Here is a 14,160-nt window from a genome sequence, read left to right on the forward strand (position 1 = left end):
TGGGCCTGGCCGACGGCAGCGTCGATGGGAGTTGAGGTCTGGAAGGCACCACAGCATCTGTTAGGTGTGGGATGAAACCATGACTGGAGAAATGAGTCCTTCCATTGACTCCTTGTTCACGGGTGCACAGTGGCCTCACCGCATTAAACTGCACGGCTGTTTAAATGTGCATTTTTTTTACTTGATTCAAATGAGGTGTGGAAAAAGTACCAGACAAGATTGACCAGTGGCCGCCTCCACAACTCTTCTCATCCTCTCGGTCCGCATCTTATATTTCCGACTCGCTGCTCCTTTCGTGCCGTCCTCACGCCATCCATCATGCTTCCCTCCGCTTTGCCTCCTCTTCGCCCCGCTCCCTCCATCCCTCCATTGGCATGCCTGGGGGATCGATCAGGTCCTCATCGCTCAGCCCAGCTGTCACTCTCACCCCTCGCTCCCTCCCATGTCACACCATCAGGCCGCCGCGTGTCATTGTCTCCGCAATAGCCGTGGCTTCGTGCCCGAGGTGACCGACAGCTGCAGAGAGGGTGGAGCCGGACAGACGGAGCAACTCGACCTCGTGCTCACCTCTCATTAATGCTGCCGGGTGATTGGTGGGTTGGCACGCTGCCTGTCAATCAAATCCCTCTGGGATGGTCCGAATAACCGAATCACTGGACTGAATCTGTAGGCCAGCCAGGTGATACTAATTTGAGTCCGAGTGGCGATTGATTGATTGATTTCACGCGACATTTGCATCGTAAAAGTGATGCAGAGTTCAGCAAAAATAGAGAGAGAGCATGCTCCGTGGTGTGTGAGGAATCGGTTTAGCAGCTTGAATACCGAAGTATCTTCACCCTCGCAATGTGCTGTGATGTTACAACAATTCATGATAAAGAAAATGTCTCATGCAAACTGCTTCAGCATGACTATCACTCTCCTCCACAAAGTGAATGAGAAATTGTAAACACGATCCCTTCAGGTATACGACGAATGGAAAACACTGGCCAATAACGCATTACGCATCCATCGAGTACTGCTGTAGTGTGATGGCGCTAACCAGGTTAAAGCCTACTCTGAACTGTAAATCATTGCCAATGCAGTGCGCTTCTATTGCACAACAACTCAACACAAAGGTGGAGTAATGTCAGTTTTACGGGATGGAATCTCTCTGAGGCTACTCATAAAAAATGAATGCAGTAGTGTGAAGGTTAGGTGCTTCGGATAAAACCTTCGCCGTCTAATGTCGGCGAGACGCTCGCAAAGAACCGGTTCGGCTCCTTTTGCAACATTTAGAGATTCTTGTTATCTGCAGAACGTGCGAGTCGGTGAATCGGGTTCGACACGCGTGGCGCTAGTCGATCAGTGAGCAGGTGAGTTGTTACGTCGTCAGTAAGCCTGTGACGACCTGCGAGCTGGAGTCTGGCTCGGTGCCATGCCACAGTCAGCAGTTTGCTGGTGGAGTGAGGAGCAAGGAGTGAAACGAGAAGCAGGAGGAGGCAATGAACTGAGAAGGGAGGGGCTGTCGCAGGAATGATGGGCAGCTCACTAACAGCCTCTTTGTGTCTATTAGGGCTCTAATATAAGGATAAGAGACAGTACAGGGTGGTGCAGTACTCTCCTGGGCATGTATCTGCCCCCCCCCCACACACACACACACACACATACATACACACAGAGGACAAACCAAGCTGTCTCAGTCAATAGCTCATGAAGCTTAACCTCAGCAAGCAAGTCGCCTGCCTTTGGCTTGCTGTGCCAAGACTGAGCTGGAGCTCAGAGGGACTTGAGAAGGCACTGTTGTGCTGCCCCAGTAAACAACTGCGGAGGCCTCGGCCCAAGATCAACTACCGGACTTAATAACAAGCGTGCAGCGTGTCGGGGATCCATCTGGACACCGGTCAACTGAACACTGCACTTGTTTTTCATGCCACGAATTCCACCTTTGTTTTTGAGCCAATTTTAAATAATTAGAAAAGCAAGGGATTTAATCAGGGACTAGCTGTCTGAAGCAACGTGCGTCTGTGTGTGTGTTCTCATGTTTGTGTGTGCCGACGAGGGCCCTACATCAAAGTGAATCGGAATATTACAGAAGAGCAGCAGTGGCAACATCTGAAGCTCGAGTTCCCTGTTCATGTGGCAAATACCAGGACACGCTGCAGCGCACGTCCACTCAGTCGTCCGTAGCCACGTACAGACCCTGTGTTTATGAGCAAAGAGAAACACTGTCAGCATGCGGGAGGAGAGCAGAACCGTCTGTCTCTCTATTACACATCGCTCGAATGTGTGAATAGTACTGTCTGCCAAAATAACACAATGGAATCTGGTGAGGTGCGTGAGAGTCCAACCATGTGTCTGTCGCACACTAAATCTCTGACACCACTGATCAGCTTTCAATAAAAATGCGCAGCAATGTTCGTTTGACTACAATATTTATTCAGATGCTGATTAGGTTTTCACAAAACCTAAAGAAATAGACATCATTCTGGGATTTTTTTCTGTTGGTCTGATTGGACTATCAGGGAGCTGGACTTAATTGCTGGACTTTGCAAACACTTATGGGGATGATGCATTGCACCATTGTTTTTTTCCAAAAAACAAAAGGTGTACTGACCAGAGAGGCAAAAAGATGAGTTACATGCGTTTGCTTAACTGCGCTTTTGCAAGACACCTCAGATCCACAGATCCAGAGATGACAACGTTCTGGGAACTGATGCATTTTACCAAAGGACTGAAAATGTGATGTAACATTTGACTGGTTTATGTGAACATTAATGTCAACAAATTTGAGATACGATGTCTACACTGGTAGGAGAAACCTGCCAATTCAAATCCTTACATACAGGAATATACCAGTCTCCAGGATTCTGAACTCCTTCTGCGTGCAGGTAGTACATGTGCTTTCACATCAAGCCCACACTATTATATCTGTACCATATCAATGGTGGCTGATGAACCCACTTTGGTTTCTTGTTTTCGTGCATTTACAACTGCTAAATTTGCCTTCCTTGTTTACATTTTATTCTCTGCATTATCAGAGTTGGGTCCCACTTTCATTACTGTTATCATTATTAGAATCAGCAGGCAATTATGTATTCGGTCGTGTGAGCGTGTGCATCCATGTGTGCATCCGTCCCTCCATCAACGGCTCGTCTCACATATGGCTGGAACCATTAGACTAATATTGTTTGTGCTCATGTATGACTGCATGCTCAATGTTCATACACTCTGTCACATTCATTGAATGTATTTAAACTCTAAATCTGTCCTTCTGTACACATGACATCTATTGCATCTGCTGTCCATCCTGGAGAGGGATCCTCCTCTGTTGCTCTCCTGAAGGTTTCTTCCCTTTTTTTCCCCCTGAAGGGTTATTTGGGAGTTTTTCCTGATCCGATGCAAGGTTTTGGGGCAGGGATGTCTATGTGTACAGATTGTAAAGCACTCAGAGACAAATTTGTAATTTGTGAAATTGGGCTATACAAATAAACTGAATTGAATTGAATTGAATGACCTCTTGTGGTCGAAGTGACTCACACTATGAAAACACATTTTATTGACTGTTTTATACGGTCATTGACTGCTGACTATTGTTGCACGGTGTATCAATACTAAAAAGGTACTGTGGTACCTGTACGTTAAAAACAATACGATATTCCTGATTTTTTGCATCGATACTTCATTAAAATAGCGCACGATCAGAGTGCATGCACTGTTACGCACCCTGTCATGCTGCCTGCAGACATTGACTGCGAGTGATCGCGGGGAAGACTTGCCATCAAGGGCAGGAGACATGGCATCAAGGGTAGGAGACACAACATCAAGGGTAGGAGACAAGGCATCAAGTGCAGGAGACATGGCATCAAGTGCAGAAGACATGGCATCAAGGGTAGAAGACATGGCATCAAGGGCAGGAGACATGGCATCAAGGGTAGAAGACATGGCATCAAGTGCAGAAGACATGGCATCAAGGGTAGAAGACATGGCATCAAGTGCAGAAGACATGGCATCAAGGGTAGGAGACATGGCATCAAGGGTAGGAGACATGGCATCAAGGGTAGAAGACATGGCATCAAGTGCAGAAGACATGGCATCAAGGGTAGAAGACATGGCATCAAGTGCAGAAGACATGGCATCAAGGTTAGAAGACATGGCATCAAGTGCAGAAGACATGGCATCAAGGGTAGGAGACATGGCATCAAGGGTAGGAGACATGGCATCAAGTCCAGAAAACATGGCATCAAGGGTAGAAGACATGGCATCAAGGGTAGAAGACATGGCATCAAGTGCAGAAGACATGGCATCAAGGGTAGAAGACATGGCATCAAGTGCAGGAGACATGGCATCAAGGGTAGGAGACATGGCATCAAGAGTAGGAGACATGGCATCAAGGGTAGGAGACATGGCATCAAGGGTAGGAGACATGGCATAAAGTGCAGGAGACATGGCATCAAGGGTAGAAGACATGGCATAAAGGGTAGGAGACATGGCATCAAGGGTAGGAGACATGGCATCAAGTCCAGGAGACATGGCATCAAAGGTAGGAGACATGGCATCAAGGGTAGGAGACATGGCATCAAGGGTAGGAGACATGGCATCAAGTCCAGGAGACATGGCATCAAAGGTAGAAGACATAACATCAAGGGTAGGAGACAAGGCATCAAGTGCAGGAGACATGGCATCAAGGGTAGGAGACATGGTATCAAGTGTAGGAGACATGGCATAAAGGCCAAAAAAAGATGCCAGAAGTGAAATCTGTAAGTACTTTGTCTCCATTGCAGACATTGAAGGAAAGCTTTAATGTGGATTTACAGAGACCCGTCTGCAAAACTTGTTTCAAACCCACACAGACCAAGGTTTTTCTGTAGCTCAAACACACATCTATAACATTATGTAACTCTACAATTGCTCAAACTTATGGAAGGAACTCTGTAGTCATCTGGTCAGATATGGACAAAAGGCCCACATAATAATCAGTTTCTGAGGAAGCGTTAAAAGCGTCAACGTGAAGCATTACTGAAGCAGTTTAATGTGACGAAACGATCGGCATACTACATCCCCTACTTTGAGGCAATATTTCGAGAAATATAATTTGTGCAACTAGATAAACAGGACACTAGTGTGCATGTAAACAAATGTACTGTTGTCACAGTTAAGCAACTCAGTTGTAAAAACACAGAGCTTGTTGATACCTGAGTGATTCGGCCATGCGCCGCAGGTCTTCATTCTGCTGCTTAAGCCGCTCCAGCTTGGCCAGGATCTTGGAGAGCTCCCGACTGGACCGCTCGGGGTGTTCGCTGTCCCTCACCAAGTGACCGCCGATGTAGAAGAGGAGCGTGCCCCAGGCCAACAGCACCAGGGTAATCCATCGCCATGACCCCGCCCAGGGCCGCATGGTGCAACCTCGCCCACCGAAATATGCCTTTCGGAGTGCCCGTACACCCACCGACCCAACGGCCTGCCTGCCGGATGTGCACACACACTCTGTGGCCCGTCACCACAAGTGCCACAGGGTCAACCTTGGCTTTGGCATCTTTGCGAGGGTGGTGTAAGAGAAAATGACAGATGGTGAGGGATGTGTGTTTCTTTTGTGTGGCGCAGGAGTGTGTAAGAAAAGGCGGTGGGTGTGACTCCAGCGATCGACTAGGCTTTGCTGCGTGTGCTAAAGCATGACTAGCGGGCCCAGATGTCTGCCTTTCTAATGGCACTGTTGGTGTCTCCTCCCCTCCACCCGGCTCCTCGTTGACCAGGTTGTCCCACTCGGTCTTGCTGTTTCCTTCCAGTCCCACAGGATTCCTTTACTGGAGTTCTGTCCTGAAGAAACAAAGGGAGACATGGGCGTTAGTTGAGCTTACTGCACAGCGTTTTGTCTCGCAAAAAATTAAAATCATCGGGAGAGCGAGGCAGCTTGAAATGGAGCGCGAAGCACGAGACATGCCTCATGAAGTGCCCCGCCGAAACGGAGAGCGATGAACAGGACAGACGGACGGATACAACCAGGATACGGCAGACCGGTCCCGACATAACCCCGTCTGAGCCGCCTACAGGATTGGTCAGCATGACACAGCAATTGGCATTTACATAGTGATGTGCAATCCCTGAGCTACATTAGCTGCGCATCTCTCACACTCTCTCACTCACCCTCTCTCTCTCTCTCCAACACTTTCTGCCTCGCTGTTAAAGCACTGGTGAGCTTCTAAGTTAATGGATTTGTTTGGAGACATCTACATCTCACACAGTTCGCCCTTAGCAGTTCACTCCTTCGCCAAATGCCCGCTGTTGTCCCCGTAGCCTCCGTGACAGAATGCAACATCGTCACGGTGACACGGTGAGTTCAATGGAGCAGAGGGAACAAAACATCCCCAGATCATCACTTCCCTTCATCCCGAAGCGAGGGAGACGAGATGGACGCACGCAGGGTTTATGAAACGACCTTCGCTGTCAACTACCCAACAGAGCCCTGTCACGCAACTGAGACTCGCGATGAAGACTGGCAGGTGAGTCTGCACGCACAACATCCAAGTGTGCGTGTGCTATCATCTCCGTTTGTATACCAGTGTGCTGGAATAAAGCCAACCATCTCAGACTTTGTGCGATTGGTGGTGGAACGCGCATGCGCTTGTTTGACATGTGGCAATGTTTCTGGGCGCCTCTGCCTGGGAGTGTCGAAGACAGAGGCAGGTGTTCCTGCCGGGGTTCGCCCGGCAGCACAGAAGTAGGTTAACAGACGCTCGTCCCGTTCACCTTGGCAGCATCGGCGATACGTAGGATGTAAATGGTGCCATGCTGTAATACCACAGACTGTTCATGCCTCACTGATGCAAACCGCCCAGAATGCATCAGCAGAGATCACTGAAACAATGAGCAGCAAACTATTCCCCTTCATTTCTTATTGAATGACGTGGCATTATGGAAATCTGTAGGGCTGCAACAACGAATCGATAAAATCGATAATCGATTATTAAAATAGTTGCCAACGAATTTCATTATCGATTCGTTGTGTCACGCGATTATTACGGCGCTCAATAAATCAAGGAGCATAAACAAAGTTGAGTTGAGCGCAGAGCGGCGCAGGAGAAACAAGAGCGGAGGGAGAGGAGAGACGGAATGCTGCGTTGTGAGAGCCAATCAGCGCTGAGCTGCTCCTCTGTTGATGAATCTAATTGGCTGCTGCTGCTCACGTGGCGCTGGATGCGGAAGTCCTTCACGTAGTCGGAGACATTCACGGAGCTAAGTGCGCCTACGGGTGACGTTATGAACTCAGACACCAGGGCGCTACATGTCACGACGTGTGTGGCATTTCCACAAGAGTATAACGTAGAAAACGTGGTTATTTATTCCGTGGCGGATAGCGGAAAATATTTTTCCACGGAGAACGGCAACGGAGATAAGCCACGACGCCACTCTTTTTGAGCGCTGCGCTGCGCGTGCAGACAACATTTAACGGAGCGGAGCAGCGCGTGAGCTCTGATCGTGCGCTCTTTTAATGAAGTATCGATACTAAAAATTTGCTAAATCACATCGTTTTTAACGTACGGGTACTTTGTTAGTATCGCTGCACTGTGCAGCGTGACAGCAGCAGATGTAGCGGACTAACATTCAAGCTAACCTAACTTCCCAAACGCTGTCGACCAGTGGCGGCTCGTCCATAGGGGGCGCTAGTGCGCCGCCCCTCTTAAAATTTGGAGATGAAAAAAAAAGAAGAAGAAGAAAAAAAATCCTGTCAAAAAACATTATATGCCAAATCATTTAAATAGTAAATATACCGTGTTGACGCGCTAAATGTGTGTGGGAGACCGTAAGCCCCTGTCAACAACCACTTCAGTTAATGTGAAAAAATATAATATATCAATTCAATTCAATTCAGTTTATTTGTATAGCCCAATTTCACAAATTACAAATTTGTCTCGGAGTGCTTTACAATCTGTACACATAGACATCCCTGCCCCAAAACCTCACATCGGACCAGGAAAAACTCCCAAATAACCCTTCAGGGGGAAAAAAAGGGAAGAAACCTGGAGGAGAGCAACAGAGGAGGAGCCCTCTCCAGGATGGACAGATGCAATAGATGTCATGTGTACAGAAGGACAGATTTAGAGTTAAAATACATTCAATGAATATGACAGAGTGTATGAATAGTTCATAGTAGGCATATTCCACGATGGAGACCTCCACGATCCATCAGGCAGATGGCGGTGGGGAGGAGCAGAGGGCGGAGTCTCAACAGTAGGCGGAGTCTCAACAGGACAGTGGCGTAGTCAGGAGCAGGAATTCCACGACCCAGACCTCAATGATCCATCAGGCAGATAGGATCTATGTCGTCTCATAGGGTCCGATGACCCCATGAGACGTGAAGTCAAAAGGACTCCGGGGAGAAAGCAGAGTTAGTAACGTGTGATTGAGAGATGAAAATTCATCCTTAAGGAGAGAAAAAAGAGGAGATAGGTACTCAGTGCATCCTAAACGTCCCCCGGCAGCTATAAGCCTATAGCAGCATATCAAGGGCTGGACCAGGTGAACCTGATTCAGCCCTAACTATAAGCTCTGTCAAAGAGGAAGGTCTTAAGTCTACTCTTAAACGAGGTGACTGTGTCTGCCTCCCGGACTGAAATTGGAAGCTGGTTCCATAAAAGAGGAGCTTGATAACTAAAGGCTCTGGCTCCCATTCTACTTTTTAAGACTCTAGGAACTACAAGTAGTCCCGCATTTAGTGAGCGTAGCTCTCTAGTGGGGCAATATGGTACTACAAGCTCCTTAAGATATGATGGTGCATCACCAATCAAGGCTTTGTACGTTAAGAGAAGAATTTTAAAAGTGATTCTTGATTTTACTGGGAGCCAGTGCAGAGCAGCTAGTGCAGGAATATTACGTAGAAATATTACGTAGATGAAAGAATGCAGTCCTTGAGATTTGCTTTACGTGGGAGTTAAAGGACAAGTCCCGATCAAAGATAACGCCAAGATTCTTTACAGTGGTGTTGGATGCCAGGGCAATGCCGTCTACAGAATCCACATCACCAGATAATTGATCTCTGAGGTGCTCAGGGCCGATTAAAATTACTTCGGTTTTGTCTGAGTTTAACATCAAGAAATTGCAGGTCATCCATGTTTTTATGTCTTTAAGACATGCTTGAATTTTACCGAGTTGGTTGCTCTCCTCTGGTTTTATCGATAAATATAGTTGAGTATCATCTGCATAACAATGAAAGTTTATGGAGTGTTTCCTGATAATATTGCCCAAAGGAAGCATGTATAAGGTAAATAAAATTGGTCCAAGCACAGAACCTTGTGGAACTCCGTGATTAACGTTAGTGGTTATCGAGGCGTCATCGTTTACAAATACAAACTGAGATCGATCTGATAAATAGGATTTAAACCAAATTAGTGCCGTGCCTGAAATGCCAATCGACTGCTCCAGTCTCTGTAACAGGATGTCATGGTCAATGGTGTCGAATGCAGCACTAAGGTCTAACAAGACCAGGACAGAGAGGAGTCCTTTATCTGCTGCCATTAAGAGGTCATTTGTAATTTTCACCAGTGCTGTCTCGGTGCTGTGGTGTTTTCTAAATCCTGATTGAAATTTCTCAAATAAACTATTATGATGTAGAAAGTCGCACAACTGATTTGCGACCACTTTCTCAAGGATCTTGGAGAGGAAGGGGAGGTTAGAGATCGGTCTGTAGTTAGCCAACACCTCTGGATCCAGAGTGGGCTTCTTCAGGAGAGGTTTAATAACAGCCACTTTGAAGGAGTGTGGTACGTGGCCTGTTAGCAGAGACACATTGATAATATCTAATAGAGAGCCGCCAATTAAAGGCAAAACGCCATTATCACGGAGAGAAGCCCCTCCCCTTTTTCGAGGCGCTGGTCTAACGTGTGTGTACGGCATCGATACAACATTTCAGTCGTTTTGGCAATGACCGGCTTCACATTGGCGGATGAAACCGGGAATCTTGGTGCGCACAAATGTGCGCACGCGATTGGATTATTCGGCAGATCAGAGACCCGTATGTTCCCTCAGCCCATAGAGCAGTGTTGCCAGGTCCGCGGTTTTCCTGCGGAATCGGGCCACTTTTGAAGTGTTGCGGGTTGAATCTTTTGTCCTTGGTTCGGGTAGACCTATTTTGCATGCAAATTACATGAATATCTTTAAATAAAAATCCATATTTTAAATGAAATAATTTATTCATACCCAAATCCTACCAAACTGACTCCAGATCAGCACGTACACACATTTTATTTATGATAATATACTGTATCTAATTACACAAGGCCATTTTAGGACCTAGGTGAAATAATTTGAGGTAAAACTGCTTTTAATGCTGGCAAACTAAACATATGTTGTTACTTTGTAGATATTACAATACATTTGGCAATGATAGCAATGCTGTTGGACTTTAAAAGCAGTGTATATGGTTTGGCACGGGCATATTTTGAGTTCTGATATTGGGCTGGTTTTTGGGCTGGTTTTATCTCACAGACCTGGCAACCCTGCCAGGGAGCTCCACCTCCACCTCCACGCAGGTACGCGAGCAACATAGCTAGCAGAAGCTTGTTGTTAGCATGGCGTCGGTGACTGAAAACTCTGTGGTATCTCTACGCGAAAGACCTTTCGACCTTTCGACGGTCAGATATTGACGGTCAGATATTGCCTTTAATCAGATATTGACGGTCAGATATTGACAAGAAGAGGCTGAAAGAGTTGGGACCCGAACATCCGGAATTAAAAATTCAGCAGCAAATCGCTGACCGCGGGAGGACGTACACCCGGAGATTCTCCTCTAGCCGATATGCTAACCGGAGCTGGTTAGCTGAATGCTCCATGAGTAATTCGTTTTTTGTTCCCCCTGTCTGTTGTTCCAAAGTCCTGGGACTGAAACTCTCTGGACTACAACGGGGTGAGGGATCTACAGAGCTTCAGACAAGTGTAAAGCACGAATCTTGCTGCAGTTATCTAGCTAAGAGCATGGAGCTAACTCGCTAACAACTGTTAGCGAGTTAGCTTCATGCAGAGTAGTAGGAGACCGAACTGGCATCGAAACACAACGAAGAAGTTCTGAAAAACAGACACATTCCCTCAAGAATAATGAAACAGGCTGGTTACAGACATGATTGACTTTAACCAGAGAGTTATTGATAAGTTTGCCAACTTTAAAGAGAGGAGGCTACTTGTCTTTACAGTAGTGGGTCTGCTCTGTCACCCAATGTAACATGTGATCTCTTTCTGACTCTATTCTGCTCTGAACCTCTTTTATTTTGCAAACCTCTGAAACCCAACCCAATGTTCCTTAAAGCTGCTCTGAACCTCTCATGCCCAAAGTTACAGTGTGTTGATAGTTGTTATTGGACAGTGTTGAGCACGCTGTGTTCTTGAAATAAAGCTTTGTTTTTTACAATATTCTACTCAAAACCTCTTTTCTTCTCATTGTTGAGTGCTATTTAAACTGCGCCCCCCCCCAAAAAAAATCACCAGCCGCCACTGCTGTCGACATCTGAACGCTGATTGGCCGAGACGCGACACGTCCATCAAAGATGTTTTATTGCGAAGAGCACCACTTCACATTTTTTCCGCGTCTCACTGCAATCTCAACGGCAGCGGGCCAGGTGAAAAAAATAATAAATCGGAACGCGTCTCTGATATTGTTCAGGGGGCCACATGGGGACCACTGCTCAGGAGAGGAAAGCTGTCAGTCTGTTTGTGACGGGTTCATCCACATGCTGACCAGTGGACAGGTTCATCACCATGGTGACCAGTGAACAGGTTCATCACCATGGTGACCAGTGAACAGGTTCATCACCATGCTGACCAGTGGATCTCCAGGACCTTTCCATGACTTTAAACCAAATTTCCATGATTACACATTTTGTGAAAACTCTGTCTATACGTGACAAAGTGAGAAGATGTAGTATTTAAAATAACAATGAGAATTCCAAAGCATACTGTATATATACCCTGTAAATTAACATTTGAATAAAACAAATTTGCATTACTTTTCCAAATATTTTGGGATTTTATTTTTTCAATTACTTTTCTAGGCCTGCTAATAGCCATTTAAAAATTCCATGACTTTTCCAGGTTTTCCATGACCATACGGACTCTGTTTTGAATAAAGGGTTGAAAATGAATGTTTTTTTCTTTTAATCCGATTAATCGATTAATCGATAAAATAATCAACCGATTAATCGATTATCAAAATAATCGTTAGTTGCAGCCCTAGAAATCTGTGCAGATGTTCCTTCCTCGCCCGTGCTGCCGTTGGGACAAACCTAGGCTGACATGAGGGTGGCCCCTCGCTCTGCATGCAGCACAAAGATGTGCTGAGCTCTGCTTTATTATAGAAAATAAGAGCTGTGAGAGGGTAGCACCCCACCAGCTAATGCACGACTGGTACTCCACTAAAAGGCAGACTGCAAAAAAAAAAACGTGTCACTGTGTTTGAGGAGCCATAATGAGGTTTGTGGCCAGTAGACTTCAACTGATAAATATAAAACTGTGAGAAGAGGCAGGCAACTGCTGCCAAATAGGATATGGGACGTTTTTCTGAGATGACACTTCTAGCTACTAGTAGTTTGGCTTGTACTTGAAAGTCAAGCTAAGCTGGTACTATATTTCTGTCACGTATTATTTATGGAATCTCTGGTGCAATGGTTGTCAATGATATCAATTCAGATAAGAGACAGGTAAAACCTACAATTCGCGATACACACCTGGCTATAACATCAGCAGTACAATAAGTCTGTTCTATTTACAGGCACTGGAGAAGTCAGCAGGGCCCTGCTGATGTCATCGGGGAGCAGATGTGTGCGTCGTCTCTAATTAAGCGTCCGACTTCAAATATTTGACAGAAAACCTGTGTTACAATTGAAGGCATGGAATCGGGCATTTAACAGGCAGGGCTTATCTAGTACAACGTATATGGAGTTGCATTGTGGGAATTGTAGGTTGTAGCTTTTCAAAGCTTCACTCATCTTGGGGACAAAAAGTCAGGATATCTCCCCCTCTGTTGCTTTGATGTCGACTGCTCTTTTAAAAATGTTCTTTTAACTGGCCCAACCTTATGGATGTGCATAACTGAATAGCTTGAGCGCCCCTTTCATTTACATAAAACACAAAGCAAACATAATTACCCACGGTCAACACCATTTTTTATCTCAGCATAAACTAGGGTGGCTGTAGCTCATGGGGGAAAGTGGTCGTCCCGCAACCACAAGGAACCCGGCTCGATCCCCGCTCTCCTCATAGTCGCACGTTGAAGTGTCCTTGAGCAAGGCACTGAACCCCCAGCTACTCCCCGGGCGCTTCACTGCAGCCCACTGCTCCTGAACAACTAAGGACGGGTCAAATGCAGAGAAGAATTTCCCCACTGTGGGATTAATAAATGATCAATTATTATGATTATATATATATAATCTGATCAACCACATTGAAAAACCCATACATCCCACTAAAGGTCATACACGTTGTATTTTGGCAGCTAGAAAGGTCTCTGCTGACACTTATGGTGAAACTGCTACACAGTCTGGCACCGTCAAGAGCCAACGCAAACTCCCCTGACTGTGTGAGTGGAGGTCACTGGAGGGTGTGTGCTCTGAGTAATGTGAGCTTAGCTCAGTGTGGACAGGTCAGGTAACAGAACCTGAAATCAGCCGCTGGTAATTAAACACTGGAAGCACCAAATACTCATTATTAAAAGATGCACTCTACTTCAGAGTGTAAAAAAACAGCAGGATTATTGGCTAATTCCTTTTCAAGATTCAAGCCATTTACTGTATGCACATTACGGCAATTATCAAATTCGGTGAATGGCCACGGTAAATGGGTGAAGAAGGTTTTTACGGTTTCTTTGTTACATGTCTTTCAGCTTGTGATGTAGCGGCAAAGAGAAGAAACACATCCGTTGTCGCTCTTTCATAGATAGCTGTGTTTGATAAGCTAAAAGAATAAGGAGATATTTATTGAGTCATGTGTCAGCACAACGTGGCCCGATTAAAGACGATAAAAATGGTAAGTTTTTTTTCTCCTGATGAAGATCTGTCTGTGTAATATTCCACCAGAGATACATGCAGTGAGAGTCGAACGCTCACGATATTTGCTTTTTCCTCAAACCTCTCACATTTGCCCTAAAGTCATATGAAAAGGGGACAAGTAATGAAAATTATAATAAGGTCGGTTTGAAAAAAA

General features: G+C 45.8%; 1 protein-coding gene across 1 annotated transcript in view; it reads right to left on the minus strand.

Annotated features, from left to right (window-relative positions):
• The window catches only part of fut8b (fucosyltransferase 8b (alpha (1,6) fucosyltransferase)), a 104,443-nt gene that overhangs the window by 40,278 nt on the left and 50,005 nt on the right, over positions 1 to 14,160 (minus strand). The window contains exon 2 of the mRNA XM_056427881.1: positions 5,172 to 5,793. Within this exon, the coding sequence (XP_056283856.1) occupies positions 5,172 to 5,374 (203 nt within the window). The 5' untranslated portion in view covers positions 5,375 to 5,793. The remainder of the gene's footprint in view (positions 1 to 5,171; positions 5,794 to 14,160) is intronic.

The sequence above is a fragment of the Pseudoliparis swirei genome, chromosome 12, assembly GCF_029220125.1.
Source record: "Pseudoliparis swirei isolate HS2019 ecotype Mariana Trench chromosome 12, NWPU_hadal_v1, whole genome shotgun sequence".
In the NCBI taxonomy this organism is placed as follows: domain Eukaryota; kingdom Metazoa; phylum Chordata; class Actinopteri; order Perciformes; family Liparidae; genus Pseudoliparis; species Pseudoliparis swirei.